Source organism: Seriola aureovittata, chromosome 19 (assembly GCF_021018895.1).
Source record: "Seriola aureovittata isolate HTS-2021-v1 ecotype China chromosome 19, ASM2101889v1, whole genome shotgun sequence".
Lineage (NCBI taxonomy): Eukaryota > Metazoa > Chordata > Actinopteri > Carangiformes > Carangidae > Seriola > Seriola aureovittata.
Window position 1 is genome coordinate 15,535,389 of NC_079382.1, and position 19,471 is coordinate 15,554,859.

The 19,471-nt window shown below is 40.3% G+C and overlaps 1 protein-coding gene across 1 annotated transcript in view; it reads left to right on the top strand.

Annotated features, from left to right (window-relative positions):
* ppp2r5a (protein phosphatase 2, regulatory subunit B', alpha isoform) overlaps window positions 1-19,471 on the top strand; it is a 40,006-nt gene that overhangs the window by 11,087 nt on the left and 9,448 nt on the right. The window contains exons 2-4 of the mRNA XM_056405495.1: window positions 6,547-6,743; window positions 15,166-15,267; window positions 15,375-15,467. Coding sequence (XP_056261470.1) covers window positions 6,547-6,743; window positions 15,166-15,267; window positions 15,375-15,467 — 392 coding nt within the window. The remainder of the gene's footprint in view (window positions 1-6,546; window positions 6,744-15,165; window positions 15,268-15,374; window positions 15,468-19,471) is intronic.

Consider the following 19,471-nt stretch of genomic DNA (forward strand, 5'->3'; position numbering starts at 1 on the left):
CTGTTACTTTGTATGTTTAAAAAAACCCTGAAGTTAATATGTGGCAGTATAACCTGAGTGAGCAAGTCTAACCAAACTAAATGCTGTGTCTTGGGGGGGGGGGGGGCTGTAAGACTAATCTGTCACTGTTGCGAGGTCACCTGACCTGCATACTTTCCCTCAGTTTGTTTTGGTCTCTTTCTGCTTGACTATAGTTCTATGAAATGTTGATGGGCACCGAAAGGGCAGGCAGAAGAGCGAGCTTCGGATTTCTGAGGTATGATATAAATATGTTTGTTGTATGTTTAGCTGTGAATAGGTCAAGACCATCAGTGTCTCTACCATCATGGTGAGAGTTTTTCCCATGTGCACAGTGCAGATCTGTCCTTATAGTTGTACCAAAGCATTAGAGGGAAAGACTCAGCTGAAACTGTCAGAAAAACTTATGTTGAAATAAAGTCTTAAGACTGAGATTTGACACATTCCCTTACAGTTTGCAACAGGATTATATATTGCGGCAGTACTTCTCTTCTGTATAACCACGTTTTGGTTTGAAAAGTGATGCAAAGTGCTGTTGTAATAGAACATTGGTAATCAAAATGCAAATACAGGTCAGACACTTTACTGTAGCTGCACACTATCAAACTGGCATAGCTCTGAATTATCTTTTTGTAGATTTAATATCTGTGTCTAACACAACAGGCTGTTAATAAAAGCAAGGCATTTTATTAATTTTAATAAATTTTAAACTTAAATGTTTCTGCAAATTTTCACACAACTCTTGCAAACCTCATTGTATTGAGAAAAAAACTGTATGATCACCACAAATGCAACCTATTTCTGTTTTCCATGACTGTTGCCCTCTGTTGCAGTCGAAAGCAGCAGAACACAATTTATCCGGGCCACAACACATCAGTCAGTGAAACATGGGATGCTAAAATGGAAAATGGTTGCATAACTGCAGTTATTGTCAGACAGACTCATATACAGTGTTGAATTCTGTTCACACGCAACACGTTTCAACAGTTATTATGCAGATGGTGTTTTAACTTTATGCTGAAATGCCTGGCTACTGTTTTGAACAATACAACATTTCTGAACAAATAATAATAATAATAATAATTGAAGTATGTATTTTAGTTATAAATCTGCCCGTTGCAGTTTGCGTCTACATTTGTGCACAGTCTTTATGCCTTTCCAGTGTGCAAAGAGCCTTACCTGCTTGGTGCTGAGTTCGGCTCATGATCAGCACCAGGAAAACACTGATGGATCCTGGAAAATTGTGCTTTGGTAAATTTTTTCATACTTTTGTCCAGATGCTTGTCTACTTTTGAGGGCTGCTGAGATTTCCTCAGACCTCATGGCTTTGTTGTTGCTCTGGGAGAAATAGTGAACTGTAGGGCCATATGTAGACAGGTTTAACCTTTCTAAATCATGTCCAGTAAAATATGTTTGTCTGAACTCCATACAGTTTATAGAAATGTCTTTTTGGTTGCTTTTGGATATGCTCATGCAGTCATGGGCAGCAAACATATAGATACAATATGCTTTTGCAGGTTGTACTTAGCTTATCTATGGACATTTTCAGAAGGGAAGTTTTTTTTAAAACCACCACTCCATGTAATTGTGCAGTTTAATGCACGATACTTCCTCCTTCCTTCCAATACCGTCACTGTTTGCTCTCCCTGACTGTACGCACATCTCAAAATGGCTTCACTGGGTTCTCGGTCATGATTAGAAGAAACAGGATGTGTCTTCTTGCTGAATTTGCAGCCTCGCAGCAAAGGGTTTAAAGAGATACTGCCTATTCAAATTTGAACACATTTGCAAATTTTGATGGAAATATGCTTTTGCTTTGTCACTTTGTGGTATTATGTGTAAATTTGTTGCAAAAAATAATAATAATAAGAAGTAGCTATGAGAAGTTTATTGCACAGCAAAATGATACAGGACAGATTAAAGTGTGTCAGTTAGATATTGGGCCTGTAGCGGCCACCAGAACAGTTTCCAAAAGATTTTCCCACATTCAGTGTTTTCATGATGTTGGTGGAGAGCGCTGTCTAACACACCCCTCCAAAATATCCTGTAGGTGTCAAAACGACTTGAGATCTGGTCAATGCTTATGACTCACATCATTCTCATACTCAACAAACCATTCATGCCCTGTGTAGAAGCGTCTGCCTTAAGTTTCTTCACTCTTTTATTGTGTTTTTGTCGCTTCTCTGCATGTGGTTAATTGAACAATTAACCAAGCATGTTCTTTGAACAGTCTTTGCAGTGCTGTGGTTGTCGAGATGAATTCATATTTCCTGTTTCTCACAAAATCTGGATTTTGTTGTGCGATATATGTGCATGTTTCTGAGAAACCACTCTCAAATACTTTTATAGGAGTCAATGATACTGAGGTGCAAATTTCTTAAAATCTTGCATTTTTAACTGATTTCTTTTCCAACAGAAATTCTCCTTCAAATTCTCCTTCATATTAAGAGACAAGTTTAATGTGAACACATGAACAAGAGTTGGTGCATTTCAGCAAGTTATAATTATAGGATTTGGAAATAACAACAGAATTGTGAAGTGTCCATCCTTCCAAACATCCTTTGTTCTGCAATCATCCCAACTTAGTGTTTGTCTCATAGCTACAAACCATTGTGGTATTCACCTCTTTACAATAGGCAGAGAAATGTGACCAGCATCATGACTGAATAGCTTGTGCAACATTTGGTTTCTACATGACAGTGCTCGACAACAACTAGAGTCTGGTGTTGCTAAATACAGAGCAGATGAGCTGCTATGTTTCTTTAGTATCGGGGGTTTTCAACAGAACAGGCTGCAGTGTATTTTGGGAGTCTATAGATGTGTGTGTGTGTGTGTGTGTGTATGTAAGTGTGTGTGTGTGTGTGTGAGATTCTCCATGGATCTTATTCCACTAATAGTAACATAGATGAAACTGGTATATGAAAAGTTTTCAACACTGTGGGTGATTACTAGTCGCAAACTTGTGCAACCCTTTGTACAAAATTCAACTTCCCTTTGAATCTAGGTTTTATTACAGTGGACTAGCGTGTTGTTATTTCATGGCTTTTGTGCTTGTTTGGTGTGTTTGGGAGACACTGTGCTTCCTGTGTCATTTGAGGTCATTTCATCTTTAAGATATTCAAAGGTTTGGCATTACCTAGAAAACTATATAATCCAGCGCTCTTCTTGTTATAGTGCCACAGTAATTCTGTAGAGACATTCATTCTCAAGAGATACAGAAGTTCGGCTAAAGCAAATACACAAATACCTGCAGAGATTAACGGCGACACAATAAGACCATTTGTGAATTATTCACTGTGCAGATCAAAGGAGTTATTATACATCTTGTGCTTTATCTCTCTCCTTTGAACGCTGCCACTTCCTTACTCATGGTTATGTGTGGTCATGAAATTGCATGTTTTTGCATCCGGACAATAGTATAAGTGATTCCTGAAGCTTTTTGGCAAGATGCAGCATTCAGAACATGCAGCACATAGAGATTAAATGTGATGCCTCGTCTTCCTTCCCGTGTTGTGAATCCAAGATAAAGCACTTCATGTGGGAGTGAAGGACTCCTGTTCTCTCCTTCAGATTAACATTACCATTTATTGCTCTGAAACTGAATCCATGTAGATCTTTGGCAGCTTGATTAATTTGGAATTATTATCTGATCTCTCAGATGCTTTCTTTTCTTTGTTCTCACACATAGATTCATCGTCCTAATGGAAATATTTTCCCTCCATGTTAAGCACCCTGAGGAGTTTGTGCACTGAAGGATATGTATCTGAAGGGCAAAAATAGCCTCACATTGGGAAAAGCATCTGCATGTCTGTAACTGGCAAGGCCGGCCATCTCTCCTCTCTGGAGGATACAGACAAATAAAATTTGTAACATATTCTCCAGTTGCGTTGAGTATGAGAAAACTCAACTTGAATGTTGCCTGTGTTGTTTCTCTGAAACAGCAAGGGAGGCGTGTTTGTCATTTTTGCATGACCATGACTCCTCATGACGGAACTGTGGAGTTTGCTTTAGTATAAATATATAGTTTAAATATAGTTATGATCTACAGAGAAAACCTTCAGAGCTTAGACTTAAAGAAACAGTTTGACATTTTGCTAAATGCACTCATTTGCTTTCTCGCTGAGAGTTAGATGAGAAGATTGATATCACTCTCAGATCTTTACAGTAAATATGAAGCTACAGCAAGGAGACCTTTATCTTAGCTTAGCATAAACACTGGAAACATAGGGAAATAGCTATGCTGCTTCTGTCCAGAGGAAACAAACACTTCCAGTAACTCGAAGCTGCCTAATTAACATGTTGTATCTTGTTTAGTCAACCTGTGCAAAAATGTAAAAACAACAATGTTGGTGCAAGACGGGAGAGAGCCTGTCTCAAAGTTAACAGGCTGCTGGCTATAGCTTCACATTTACTAAGAGACAGTAACAATCGTCTCGTTCCTGTAGGTGGCCTTAAAATATGTGGTTTCCACTGCCAAGAAAACACTGAAGGTTTGAATCCAGTATGTCTGCCCAAAGATATGACACCCAGCCCTATGAAAATCTTCCACATGCCACTGACGAGGAAGAAATGTGAGCGACCCATATGTCATATTAACGACGGCAACATTCAGGCCACAGGGGCATCACGGCCCTTCTCCTTTCTTGTCCCAGCTTGGTATTCAGTCTGCCCTTTCAGTATGGAATCCTTGGAGATTCGATACTTTGGAAAATTGGCATTAAGGCAAAGAAGTGTGATAACAAGTCCCTGTGGTTTACTTACACTCAGATATTACACTCACTCAGTGCAGAAGCCGGTTGTTTGACCTATGGAGTTGAGTTGCGTAAGTCCTTCGTCAGCTGTCAACACCATTGGAACCTTTTCACTAGCTGTGAACATTTTTCAGCTGTGCCTCACTTTGCAATGTCCCCATGCCACACCATTTTATGGGGTAATGCCTGTTCAGTTACATAACATTGCTCAATAAGAAACCGCACCATGACTTCTCACCCTCTCACTTCTCTCCTCTCACTGTTAAAAACACATTCTGTAGGAGTAGAGTGTAAACGCACAAGTGTGTTTTTGTGCTTTAGAGCTGCGAGAAATATTTTTTTTCACGATCGATCGAAAAGTTTCATATTCGAATTGCAAGTCAGAAACGGAAACTTTTGGTTAACAAAAACCAGCAGGTCCTCACAATTTGTGCTTGAAAAATAACCAACGAGATTAATCACTTATCAAAATACTTGCTGTTTAAGTTTCAGTGCATGTATATGTACATACACTTGGTGAATGTAGCTATTGTAAGTGTATTGAGAACTGCTTCACAGGGAGTTACTTCACATTAGGGCTGAACAACATGCAAAAAAAAAAAAAATCATATCGCGATTTATTTTGGCAGATATTGCGACAGTGAAATGAGTCACGATTTCAGTTGGAATTGTCTTTTTTTGCATTTCACTTTCTCTGAAAAAAACATAGAAATGATGATGATGGGATTTTTGTTCGGTCTTGCACCAAACAAGCATGTTCCTTTACATCTGAAGAATATGTATTTGTAGGCCGGGTGCATCTCTGTGGCACCACAATGCTTCATTTATTTATTTTTATGTTAGGACACATTAAACCTTTTATCAAAAATAACTACAGCTCTTGTGATTTGGATATTGCTCTTGGCCATATTGCGATTTCAATAATATTTTTAATAATTGTTCAGCTGTACTTCACATCATGTGACTCAAGTTCTGGTAGAGATGGGAGACAGTTACCAGTGTAGAAAACAACCAAATTTGTATTTAATTTACACCCAAAAATGTGTCATTGAGACATAAATGTTAATGAGCTACGCGAATGTACCTCAGTGTCAACAAGTGTCATGGATGGCATCTGTATTTGCGTAACCCCACAACCTTTGGGGTGTAGGGTTCCTGAGGTGTCGTTAATCAGACCTGAGAGATAGTTCACTTTAGCTGCGTCTTCCCGCTACCATTACAGAGAGGGTCTTGTGTCTGCAGCCACGAGCGTCTGCTGTGTAGGAACAGAACATCACTGTACAGTGTGTCACCGCGTTTCTGGACGGCTGCCAAACACTGTTTATAGCTTAGCTGGGGTCAAGTTTGACAGCTCTAATAACCCTGAACGCACTCACCGTCTAATCCATAAAAGGCTTTACAATCAAAGCCGAGAATGACTGGGCTGCCTCTGTGTGGAAAAATACACTGGTGTATTGTGTCTGTCTGCTTGTCGGTCTTGGATATGTAATATTATGCAAAAAAATATCAAGAGGTTGTTTTGTTGTCATGTTTTTAGACCTGCTCAACCAGAATTAGCCGGGGACACAAAAAATCGCTCATGACACATGCAAAATTAAAATGCACTCCCTTAGATTTCACACTATTATTCTGCACAAGCAAGTCACACCACCTCGGGGTTGCAGTTGTCAACCCTGCTTGTCTCATCTGTAATCTCTTTCCACAGAGCATTACATTCTTTGCGTTCTATATATAAGCGTTGATAATCAGTGTATTTTCTCCTTTTGTGTGATTTCAGATGCCCCCTCCACGGAGCAGCAGGAACTGTTCACCCAGAAACTCCAGCAGTGCTGCATGCTCTTCGACTTCTTCGACTCGGTGATCGATCTAAAGAGCAAGGAGATAAAGAGGGCGACGCTCAACGAGCTTGTGGACTATGTTTCCACCAACCGAGGGGTGCTGGTGGAGTCCACATACCCAGAGATCACTAACATGGTGAGGACACAAGCACGGAGTGCTTAAAAATTTCGGTGGCCGCTTGAGATTTAGAAAATAAACTCTACATTCAGAGCCCAGAGTGACCACAGCAGCAGTTAATTGTAAAGTCATGTGCTATTATTAAATAGCAGAGAGATCTCCCCTGTGTGTCACTGTAACATCCTGTGCACTTGTGCAGGATTAAAAAATGGAGGCTGATCGTTTGTCTAGACAGGGTGTGTCACGTCGGCAGCACATGAGGAACATATTACCATCTTTATTCAAAACTATCTACCATAGCTTTTTCAATGTAAGCATAAAATCCACAGCGCAAACATAGGAACAGCCCAGTGTTATCGGCGGTGTAATTTTAAGTTCTCTGTCTACCTGTCTCTTTCTTTCCTCCTCTGACTTTGACCCACTGCCCATTGAACACGTTGATACATGGTTTCATGAAATAGGATTTAGATTTGTCATTGTCTCCAACATTGCGCTGTCAAACTGAATATCTGTCTCTCACGCTTTTGATTATTCTTTTTTCTCTACAAAACATGTTGAAAGCTTGTACGATGAAACCCACTCATTTTTCTAATCATAGTCACAATACAGGGAAAATACCGTTGACCTTATGGATGCCTGTCAGAGGTTTGAAGACCACTGCACCATGTGTCTTCAGCTCATCACCAAACCCTTTCTCGGTGTAACATTAATCCACTGATTTTAAGATTGAAACCAACTTCGAACCTCATTTAAAACCTAGATAGCCTACACTAAGCTAATGCTAATATCTGCCACACGAGACTTGCTGTGGCTTTTTCACAACAAAGCCCATACACTTTCTCTGTGCTGGTTTGCTCTCTTGTCTCAGTGCTTTTTCCAAACCTCCAAGAAGCGGCACTTTTCTGTGGGGCTGTTTTAGTGTTGCAGGGCACATCACAACTTCCCTAGAGATTTTTTTTCCCCCTTACACATCTACTAGAAAACATTCCTGCACACTCTCTTACCGCTAGTATATTCATTTATTTACAAAGTTTCAGTCTTCACAACCTTCAGCAGCAAAGTTTGTGCTTTGCTCTGATGTACCTACAGCACATTGAAGTGTTCCGAGATGTTTTAAGGAGTTTTTAAGGACATCCATTAGAAAAGAAACAACTTTAAAACACTTGTTACTTGAGTGTCAGACAAACATTAAAAGTCCCTTTAGAGCCAAAAAGAACCATTAGATCCAATATATATTCAAACGCCAGGAGTCTTCTCACATAAAGTTTGTGGCGGTTATTATTTCCATGTTATTATTTCCTTGTTCCTTGTTGCTGCAAATTTTGCAAGTGATAGACACCTGTGTTAATTGTGGCTGCATCCTTGTCTGGTGTGAGAGTTATTTAAACTCTGTCATCGTCTATTTGAGTCTGGAAACGCGTTGCGCACTCAGCACACATGGGAAGTGACAAACTGTAACTTGAAGAGTCCCATGTAGGGATGAGACGTCACTACATAAATTATGTTAAGTCATATCTTATTAACATATTATCTGGATGTACTGTACATCCATGAGCACATTCACCAGAAAGGTCAGAGTGCAAAGGCTTCCATTGACTAACACTTTGGCTGCTGCAGGAATCTTAAACACATGATAGTCTGTTTAACAACCAACCCAAGCTCCTGCAGGGCGTCACTGACCAACATGGTATATAGATTTGTGTTTGTGTAGCAGATGCCCTGAGCAGCCTAGTTTCTTCCTACAGTGTAATAATGACTCATGTGCAACGTTTAGAGCACAGCAGTCAGTAATGTTGTCAGTGCTGCGTCGATTCACTCCACACTGCAGATTAACATGATGGAGACAAATGAGCACATCCACAGCTGAGTCAAGGAGTCTTTAGATTACTAATGGACTGTAGGCAGTAATCCATGTCAGACCTTGCAACTATTGATTTAGGATTGACAGGGTATTTGCAGGTCTTTAAAAGTCTTAAAAAGCATCGAATTTTAAGGCTTCCCTCAATAAAAGGCCATATGAGTGTAAAAAGAAAAAAGGTATGCAATTGCATTTTAATACAGACAGACAAATGTAGTGCTATTATTTGTTAACGTCCCTCAATAACAACCAGCTGTCACATTCAGCAAACTGCACTTTTATGCAGCTGTTGTGGGCTAAATGATATTTCCTGGGTTCGTTTGTCTCAAAACTACACGTTGTATGCTGCGTGAAGTGCAGATGTGTAATTAACTCAGCGACTCACAAACAGGCCATTTCCAGTAAGATGAAAGCCATAAACAGTGACAGTGCTTCAGTTGTAATGAATAACGCCAAAACAGCTGGCAGTGTAAGCGAGCTTCAGGGAGGCAATGGAAAAATAGAATACAAGGGTAAATAAGAAGTTGATGGCAAACAGTGTCAACAAACCTGCATTTTATTTCAGTGATTAAACTGATGCAACATCGGTGTTGAAGACACAGTGTGTGTTATCAATATACTGTACCTTGTTATTGTGCCAGTTCCACCCTTAAAGCAACTGAACACACACAACAAGGACATGAAGTAATTTAGATTTGGCTCAGAGAGTAGTTGCTGCTCATGACACCAGAATGTAAATAAATACCAGAAATCTACCTTATCTTTGTCAAGAGAGAGAGAAAACAAACATAGCAATCAAAAGCAGCACATACACTCAACAGAAGAAGAAAATAAAGGCAATTTTTCAAGCTGTGTCTTATTTTATGTTCTTAATGTTCTCAATGGCATTTATATTCTTAATGCCACCATTTCAAAAGTCTGCAGAGTAGCAGAGCGGATTTTTCCTAAGTATAAACATTGGACCTTGTGGTAAATACAGGACGAATAAATGGGATTTTGTGCTCTGTCTGCAACATGGCATGGTAAACTTTCTAATGTGCCAACACAGGCAGCAAACATAGCAGTAAATCCTTTGATGTCAGCACTCCAAAGTCATAAAAATAAAATCACACTAATGCAATCACATTAACCAGAAGCAAGAGACGTCTGCTGTAGTTATTTTTTGGTTAATTTTGAACTCATGACTGCAAATTAATTTCCACGTGTGTGTTCCATTGAGTAAAATATCGGAAGCATTTGAAATTCTGCTTTTACACTTTCTCATTCATGATGTGGCAGTCTGAGCAATCCAAGACACAAAAATGAAATCAGCAGGACCATCCAAAACTGAAATGTAGTGACGATTGTTTCATCACAGCCAATAAAAGATATTAGATATTGATGTTTATTTAATCTAATCACTTTTTGGTTTAGATTAGTTTGATATTTCTTTGAAGAATTACCTGGAAAAGTCAAGAAAGTAAATCTACTGTCATTGAACACATGGATAATGAGCGACTTAACATGTTGTAGCTTCATCATAATCATCTTCAGGGACCTCTCGGGCTACCGCACCAGCAGGTCAGCAGGTCTGTTACCTTGAGTAGTGTAGATGACTGACTCCGGCTGGTCCATTGTCAGCGGTCTTTCTTCCTAATCTCATATATCTATGCAGCGTATATTAGATGGACGCGGTTTGAGCTGATGAGGCAGCCCAGTGCAGAGCCAAGAGTGTGTACTTACAGACAGGCTCCTGAATGAGGTTAGACAAATAGCAGCTGCACTTTCAGAAAGCTCGACTGATAATAGCTCTCCCAGATACTCCATGCTTGGCATCACATGATAATGAAGAGGTGAGTGTTTAAAGTGCAGCCCATTATTCTGGTGCAGTGAGGGCCGTTTTGATCACAGGTTGTTTGGAGTACAAACAGCCAGGTTTCTCATCTGTGTAAAAGGACGTGTTGCTGACTCTATAATTGGTGCCACTAGTATATTATAGAAAATCACTTCTTTAAAATGATTTTTTTCCCCCTGATTTCTTCCTTTTCTGTGTCGGGGATAAGAGTAAGAAGACAGCAGGGTTAGCTAAAAAAAGAGCATCAGTGAGCTATAATTCCCCTTTTATTCGCTTTAATTCCCATCCTTTTTTATCCTCGGTAGTGCTACACTCCAAGCTTGTATTTTCTCTCCATCTCTCCCCCTTCCCCTCCTCCCCCTTTTTCTGTCTCATCCTGTGCGTTGCTAGGTGTTGGTTGCTACTACCGTCACCCTCATACTGACCCCACACAGAGCTACAGCCTCCCCTGCCATCAGCGTGCCCACACCAGTTTCCCTTCCAGCGCTGTCACTTAGGAACAGCCCCCTTTTTTTTTTCTTCTTTCCTTTTTTGAATCCTCCTCCATCACCATCACACACACAAATCACTGTTTACTTTTTGCCACACATGAAAATTTCTCACACGCCTCCCATGTTTGTCATCCTCCCACAATATTTTCTCATGTTTTGTCCAACTGAAGTTATTTTTCAATATTGGGAAGTGACTGGGGGAATTAAAGGTGCTCATGTTGTGACGTATATAACGTATATAACCTATCATATGTAGACAGTGTAAATCAGAGGCTGTAGATCAAAGAATAGACAGATATATAAAGTCGATGGTTGCCCCTCACTAGCAATACCAGGCCATATGTGTTTCAGACCATCCCCCTGTGTGTGTCCCTCTGACATCAACCCCATCATTATATCATTTATTATTCATATTTGGTACAAACGTTCACCTGGACACAAGGACCAACTGATTAGATTTTGGTGGTCAAAGGTCAAGGTCACTGTGCCATAGCTCAAGAGTTCACTCAGCAATGATGACAAACTTTATTATTATTATTTATTATTATTTTACGATTCTGGATAAAGTAGTCTTGAGTGGCGGAGGCATACGACTGCGAAGCAGTAATTCTAGTCTTCACTTTGTGAGTATTTGAACGCCTCAAGCTAAATGGGCGCCACAGTGAGCCGCAGTGTCCCACCTGGCAACCTACCCTGTGATGTGAGTCATCTGATTCCAGCTCAGCCACTGACGTGCCTCATACCAGGCAAAACACACAGCACAGTGACACACCACAGAGAGCTCATAGAGGTTTATTCATCTGCCTCATTATCAGCATCTGCATACGTCTGCATAGTCTGCAGATGATGAAGTAAAGCCATTACTGCTGTCTGGGAGGCTGATATCGTATTACATTTGGTAAAAACACATTTTAGTGTAAACACATGTTATAGTTCCATCACAAGAGACAAGCCCCATAGTCTGCTCAACGTGCCTATGCCCTGTGTTTTAAACAGTGAAGGGGACTGCATTTGTGAGGGTGTTACCGGTCAGACATTGAAATACAATGCAGGAGTTGCATCATCTGAGTTACAAACTAATAAATGTAAAGACTTGTCAGACGCCAAAACACTGCACAGCGGCTTATAATGGATTTTACAACTGTTTTTCACTGCAGCGATTTCTGTATCTTTCCTCACAACGTTAGCAAGGTAAACAGAAGAAACATGTTTTTCACATTACAAAGATTTCCACCACATACAGTATGTGTGATTGTAGTGCCTTGCCCAACTTTCTTGCCAGATGAACATGCGTCGGCACCACCACCGCTGCCGCGACAGGCCGGCTGGATTGGTTTTCATGTTTGGCGTGATGACGTTAAACGTCCACGAAAACCTCTGTAGCGTCATTGAGCCGCTTGTTAGCAACCGGTCTTTGTTAAGAGACATAAAAGCTTAAAGAAATCACGACTGGGGTATTTACTGACATATTTAATGTTGTATAATAAAACATGAAACTGTCTTGAGCTTTTGTTAACCACAGACCTTATGTCAGCCATATAACCAAAAACCCATTCAAAAGCCCATAGACGAGGGGACGTGCTAAAATGCTAACTGATTTCCACGTTTTAGGACTCATCCCAAGTAACGAAGTGTCCTTCCGGTGACGTGTGATAGGCCTAGTTACTCTGAATATAACTATTGACTTTTACATGTATTTGTGGGATGTGTGGGGAATGATTATATGTGCAATTTTATTTTATTTATTGTCACAAAGTGCTCCTAAATGCAACCAGCCAGAACAAGTGAATTACTCTGTGAATAATAAATCATGCAAGCAGTCGCCAGGTTCTGTTACTGTTTGGCTAATGTATGCTCGATGTAAGCGATTTTGAACATTGTATAAATGTTGTTTCCAGATGGTATTTTCATCAGCTCAGAAAACAGCTGCACTACAGTTTCAGACTTCTCTAAAATAACAGGAAGGCCACAAGCAGGCAAATAACAGCTCACTACAACAGTGGTGAGCTGAAGGGCATCTCTGAATGCACAGCTCATTCAACCTTGAAGGGGATGGACCGCAGCAGCACAAGAACAAGCCTGGTACCATTCCTTTCCACTAATAACAAGATCAAAATAATTGTCATGTGAAAATCGAGACTCCAGCTCCCTTCAAAATACTTTTTGTCATGTCACTTTTTTTTTTAAGCCATGGGGGACGAAATCGACATTCCCCTCCAGTGAAAAAATGTATTCAAAGGTGGGGGTTCAGCCAAACCGAGTTAAACAAATTTAGTGACGACCCTCCATCATTTTAACTGAAAAAATATTAATTAGGGAAATTTAAAGGGATATATCCAGAAATTTTACATCAGTTTCTTGAACAATTTATCCCACTGCGGAGCAAAACAGGGACTGAGGAGCTGTTTGACGGCTGTGCCGAACGTAGTGGCCACGAAGCGAATAACGCATCATATTGTATTAAGAAATTCTTCGTTACAGGGCTTTAACACCATGAGCGCAAGTTCGACATAGCAGAGGCAAATTTAAACAAGTTACAAAAACTCCCAGATATGATGGCTTCCATAACACACTGTATGTCCAGAGGGATTCAGGAATTGACAGGAAGCCCAAATTATGATGACTAATTGAGGAAAGGTGGACAAGTTCGGGATCCCTCCTAAGGGTTTACAGAAAAAATACATGATAAATAATAAATGATACACAAAATCAAATTTATTCTTCAGACTTTTTTCTAATCTTTTTCTTTTTTTTTTCAAATTGTCTTTTAACTACTGAATAAGTTTAACTCTGCAGGCCTCCAAATATAATCTGAGAAGGAATAAACTTGCTGCCTGTGATGAGGGGTCGCAAGAAGACATAGTTTTGTTTTAAGAAGTCAGAAGGTCAGAAACAACTGCTGTAACTCTTCTCTCTGATCCTTCTGGGACCTTCTGAATTTAAAATTTCCAGCATGGTAGAAAATATCAGAGTGGATACCACGATAATTTACATAACGAGTCAGCCTGTAGTATCCTTGTTTGCTGCTTTTGTATGGATATCTGCTGGTATAACCCATGAATCCATCTAGAGTCGAGAGTTGTTCACAGATCTTGGGCGAGCGTTTAAAATTTAAAATTCCTTTGCCGCCTTCCTCTCCCATTAGTGTCATTTAGATTTTTACAGCTGCCAATAGGTAATTTGATGTTGTCTTTATCACGTCAGCATGAGTGTGCACCCAATCACGTAATGCCAGCTTTTCGAGCTCGCCACTGCTGCGTCTGTGTGTGTGTCACTCTCAAATTTACCATGGCTAAAAATAACAAGGTGGGACGGAGGTGGCGGTGACCTGTCTACAATGATTGTCTTTGGTGCGGAATTTTAATAGGGGGTTACAGCAGATGCAGAATCTGTAATGGTTTTATTTAGCTCCTTTCTGTTTTGGTGACCATATTAAACATCCTCAGTTAAATTTAGATATGATCAGACGATGTCCAGACTAAGTTGCCCTCCGCTCCCAATTATCAAGTGTGTTTGTATTATTCTTCCCCTGAGTTAAACCAGAAGTTTTTTTTTTGAAGAATTCAGAGCAGTGAATTCATTTTGTGTCCAGGTTGTGTAGAGGCGGGTTGCAGTTTACACTTCGCATCAATTTGTCTCTCACTCAAATACATCTTGACCCGCTGTGCCTACATTTATTTCACCTATGGGAAACTGTAACAGCTGCTTACCACCAAACATCTGGTCATGCAGCTCAAAATGGGGATTACAGCATCTTTTTGGTTTTTTGCCTCAGGTACACACTCAGTAACTTTGTCTAAGTTGTTTGGCTTTTCGGCTAATGAACTGTAACCAAATTAATGAAGAGGTTTCAGTACTACTCATTCACACTACACCTCAATATAGTATGTGGTAAAAAAAACAAAAAAAAAACAATTGCAAGGCAGGGTGTGTGACTAACGATGTTGGCAGCCAAGCAGAGACGTAGTTTTGGAACAATGCTACAAGCAACTTTTTTTAATTAGAGGAGGGTGTGGGGACCTGGAAACCAAATCAGATTTGACAAAACAGCATCTGGTCGGGGGAAAAAAAAGTCAGCAATAAAACTTGATCAGCTTTCTACCTATCATCGTGTTTCTGTGTGTTGACGTAAAGGATCACTTGTTGATCATCTGTGATTAACTGTCGGTATCTGTTTTCCCGACTGTAGGTCTCCTGGGATGTTAACCCTTTCTCTCTGTTTGTATAATAAATCTGACTCTTTCCTTCCTTTTCAAGATCTGCACCAACATTTTCCGGACTCTTCCACCAAGTGAAAACCCTGATTTTGACCCAGAGGAGGATGAACCCACTCTAGAGGCTTCATGGCCTCACATGCATGTAAGAATATGATCCTTAAACAAGTCTGTGCTCTTTAACATTTACATTACATCATTATGCGTCAGAGTATCTCTATTTATTTTCTTAATTTTCCTTTTATTTTCCAGCTGGTCTACGAGTTTCTCCTGCGTTTCCTAGAAAACCCAGACTTCCAGCCCAGCATCGCAAAGCGCTACATAGATCAGAAATTTGTTCTGCAGGTGAGTGAAAACACTTTGACTTTGATGATAATGAATGTGTCAAACTGTCAGCAGGTTTCCAAACACAACATGCATCATTGCAACACATTCTATTTATACATTTTTATTGGGTTTTCAAGCATTATCAAAACCACATGATCAGGTTTACCACCCATCACGTCCCCTGGAGAACTGGCCAACACACAAACATACACTCACGAACAGGAATCAAAAAATCTTGCAGCTGTTCCAGAGTTTCACAACGGAAGCCAAGGTGAGAAAACAGCTGTCGGGGATATTTTCTATATTAAGATAATTGTACAGATTTCTGTCTCTTCTTGAAGGCATTTCATTCTGTTGCGCTCTGTTGCAACGATCGAGGAAGTTGGGATCTGAACACCCACCTGCTGAATAAGTTGCACTGGCAGCATAAGAGAAAGTTGTCAGTTAGAGTCTTTAAACTAGATTTCTGGTAATAACGACATTTTCTTATTACACCACATTAGGATTACAGCAGTCGCCGATTGAATAAAAGCACATGCATCAATACATGTTTGCTTGTTAGCAAGAAGAGAAACGTAATGCTACAACAGTGGCAGTGAAACGGAAGCCATTTTTCCTTTTGCCATTTTGAGGAGACAGTAGGACACTGCTTTTTATCCTCCTAAAATGAACAATGAATAAATAATGATAAATGATCCACAGCCAATGCTGATCATTTTTGGCGTGCATTGCAGATGGCATATATTACATCTGTCTCAAACACTTTGTAAAAGTTCCACACGACCGACATGATGTTTTGTTTCTGCGGCATGTCGTGCGCCAGCGCAGTGAACAAGGTGTGAGGAATAACTGCACTACACAGCACACAGTGCTTCTCTCATCTTCAAATGCCTTGTATCGTCCAACAAGCAGTTCAAAACCCAAAGATGTTTTGTTTTACTATAATAGAAAGGTAAGAAACTATTCACATTAAAAGTCATTTAATTGTTGACAGCTCTTTTTGGCTGTTACGGGTGGCTGGTCAAATGTTTTTAGAATTTCTGAATGTATTAAATGCATTGTGATGTGTTTTGGGAGTTCACCATCCTACGTTATGCTTTGTTGGATGAGTCAAACCATTAATCCGCTGCAGCTCGTCTACATCTGTCCTGGCTCAGTACCCACCTACCTCAGGAATGCTTCGCTTCGTGTGTGAAGCTGCAGGGAGAAGCAGCAGCTAACAGGGACCACAGAGTCTGGAATGTTGGCTGGGCCACATCCAAGGTGCCTGGACCGACTTTCCATGATGTTAGTGTGTCGTGGGGAAGCTTTAAATAGCCGCCCGTTGTTTACTCTTCAGGGGGAGAGAGGCGAACTGTGGTTGGAGCAACGGGAACAAGGTGGAGGTTTGGGTGGCAGTTAAGGAAGGGAAAGAAGCCCTGTGGTTAAGTTAACTTAAGTCACCGTAATACACACAGCATAGACATGAGATGCACACACCACAGAGGTTAAAGCACTGAGGGGAGCAAGGACAAGCATCCTAAGAGGAGCTAGAGGTTGTGACGTTTTTTTCAAGGACGTTTTTACAAGCCCCTCCTTCTGTGCATCTGTTGTCATACTTTTTTTGATTCTTATTGGCTCTTTGCACCTCAGCAACCTACTTCCCAAAGGCAAACCCTGTGGAGACCTTACTCATTATGAGGTGTTTGATATTTGCACTGTACACGTAGAGTATGCGTCTCTGTTATTGTGTCATTGTCTTGCAGGCCCACTCTTTAATAATGGATGTTTTGATGTCAACTTTGATCTAATCATCTGAAGCTGTGAAGCTGTGAACCTGTTCTCAGTGTCTACTACAAGCACATTCTGTTAATTCTAGCTGGGAGATGCTGTGAATCGATAAGTAAGCTACATGTAGCTGTTAGCATGTGGAAGGGATCACAAGGAAGCAGTGACTGAAGAAGCAAGAAGCAATATAAACGGTATATGCTGGGTAACATCCCTTTAGAGTGACTCGCAGTGCAGCTCCTCAGGACCAAGCTCATTACCGGTTTTCTGCCATACTCACTAGTTACTGGCATATTTTTGGGCCTTGAATATGTAGCTTTTAAAACTAGCACTGCTCTGGTGCTGGTGATCCTGCTGCAGAAAACAGCCCTCAACATGGGAAAACAACCATATGTGGAGCTAAGAGCTGAACATGTGGTCAGACACGTGGTCGGGGAGTATTTTAGGCTGATTTTTTTGTTTTGTTTTTTTTCTTGTCAGGGAGCGCTGGTAAAGTGCTGTGGAGTGTATCTGTATCTGTGTGTCGACATGAGGGATCTGTTCCTTCTCAGTTTATAGTTTATTTTAAAATATTCGATGCATTTAAATCCATAACTGATTCAGCACAGTGCAAGAAGAGTTTCATTAGTCTCTGTGTAATGGACATTATTTGACAGAGTTGAAATGGTCAGATTCCGGTCGGTGTATATTAGGTCACTTTGTCACCTGCACGTATCTCTGTCCGGTCGAGTCAGTACTGTACTGTGTGAGCCAGGACACGTGTGTATGAGCCAAGTGTGAGCAGGGTGTAAGTATCTGACATCCTTGTACTGATTCTCACATCCAACCACCAAAGACGTGTAATCACAAAATCAAATCATTTTATGGTCAGTTTCCCAATGTATTTAGGTCTCAGCACAGTTTTAGCATCAGGCTTCGTGCAGCGCAGATGAACCTCAGGCTTTAGTGTGACATTGTCCAGTCAGTGTCAGTGTGAGCCTGAGGTTTTATACGTAAATAGAAAACTGCTTCACTTGAAAGTCATTACAGTCAGGACTATATTCATGTCCTGCACATGTGCCTTTCTTGTTGTTGTCACGTGGTCACACTTGTTGCCCTGTCTGTATCTCAATCAAATTTGGTGCACATAGGCTTTTAATCAAGGTATTACTGAATTAATTTCAGTAATGACCTCATTGTTCTCATAGTGGATAATCCTTTTATCATGAGCATGCAATTAAGGGATTGACTTGATTGCATATGATTTCCAGGAGTAGGTTTATTTAACCATGAAGGAGAATTGTTTTCTTTTTCATTTTTTCCCTCAATATGTCTGTGGACCCTTTGTAAGTAAGTTGCATTTATATTTAGATACAGATGGATATGTAGCCTGGTAAGAGGTAAAAGTCGCACCATGACCACTGGCTTATTCAGGGACATGTGCATGTCGGGCTCCGGAGAAAACTCAAATCCTAGCGTGACTTGTTGTGATTGAATATTGACGTTTCCTCAGGCACAAGCAGCATCTCTGAATTATACTCTGGCAGCTTTGTGTTTATATCCCATTTTGTGCTCATTGATTAACTCCTGAACGGTCAAAACTCATCTCTGCTCTCAGTTCTATAAGGATGCAAAATTCACCAAATTTACCAAAACATTTAAATGTAAGAATATTTTGACAAACACTTTCCAGTTTTCTTCCCTTCTTCTACATTTCACTTTCATGAGTCAATAAGTTTATTGTCTTACTTTCAATATTGATTAATCTGCAGATTCATTTCTTGATTCATTTATAAATAATTTAGTCTATAAAATGTCAGAAAATGTAAAAAAGAAAATTTCACATTTTACAGCTGTTGTCTGCTCCATCTTTCTGTTGTTTTTACTATGAGACTTTGAGCTCATTGTTTACCTGTCCAGCCAACAACTTCACCGCCTGGGTTCACTCTCACTGCTCTCGTGGTGTCATATCTCTGGACACAGCAGGAACCTGCGGCTCTAAAATGATCTTAAGAACCCAGTGTGCGCCGCTTGCTCGGCACCAAATGACCGATAGATGCAGTTAGAGACTCGCTGGTGGAGCCTTTTTAAAGCTGAAGAAGACGGGAGGCGGTGAAGAGCAAAAAAGAGTGAACACTGGATTTAACATTCATTAGGTGCATACAAACACAACTCCAAATGAACGATAATGTTTCTCTATACGCTGGATGTGTAAATAAGCAATTGTTTGTTAACTATGTTCACAACTTAAGGTAGCTGCCCCCAAGTGGCCAGAA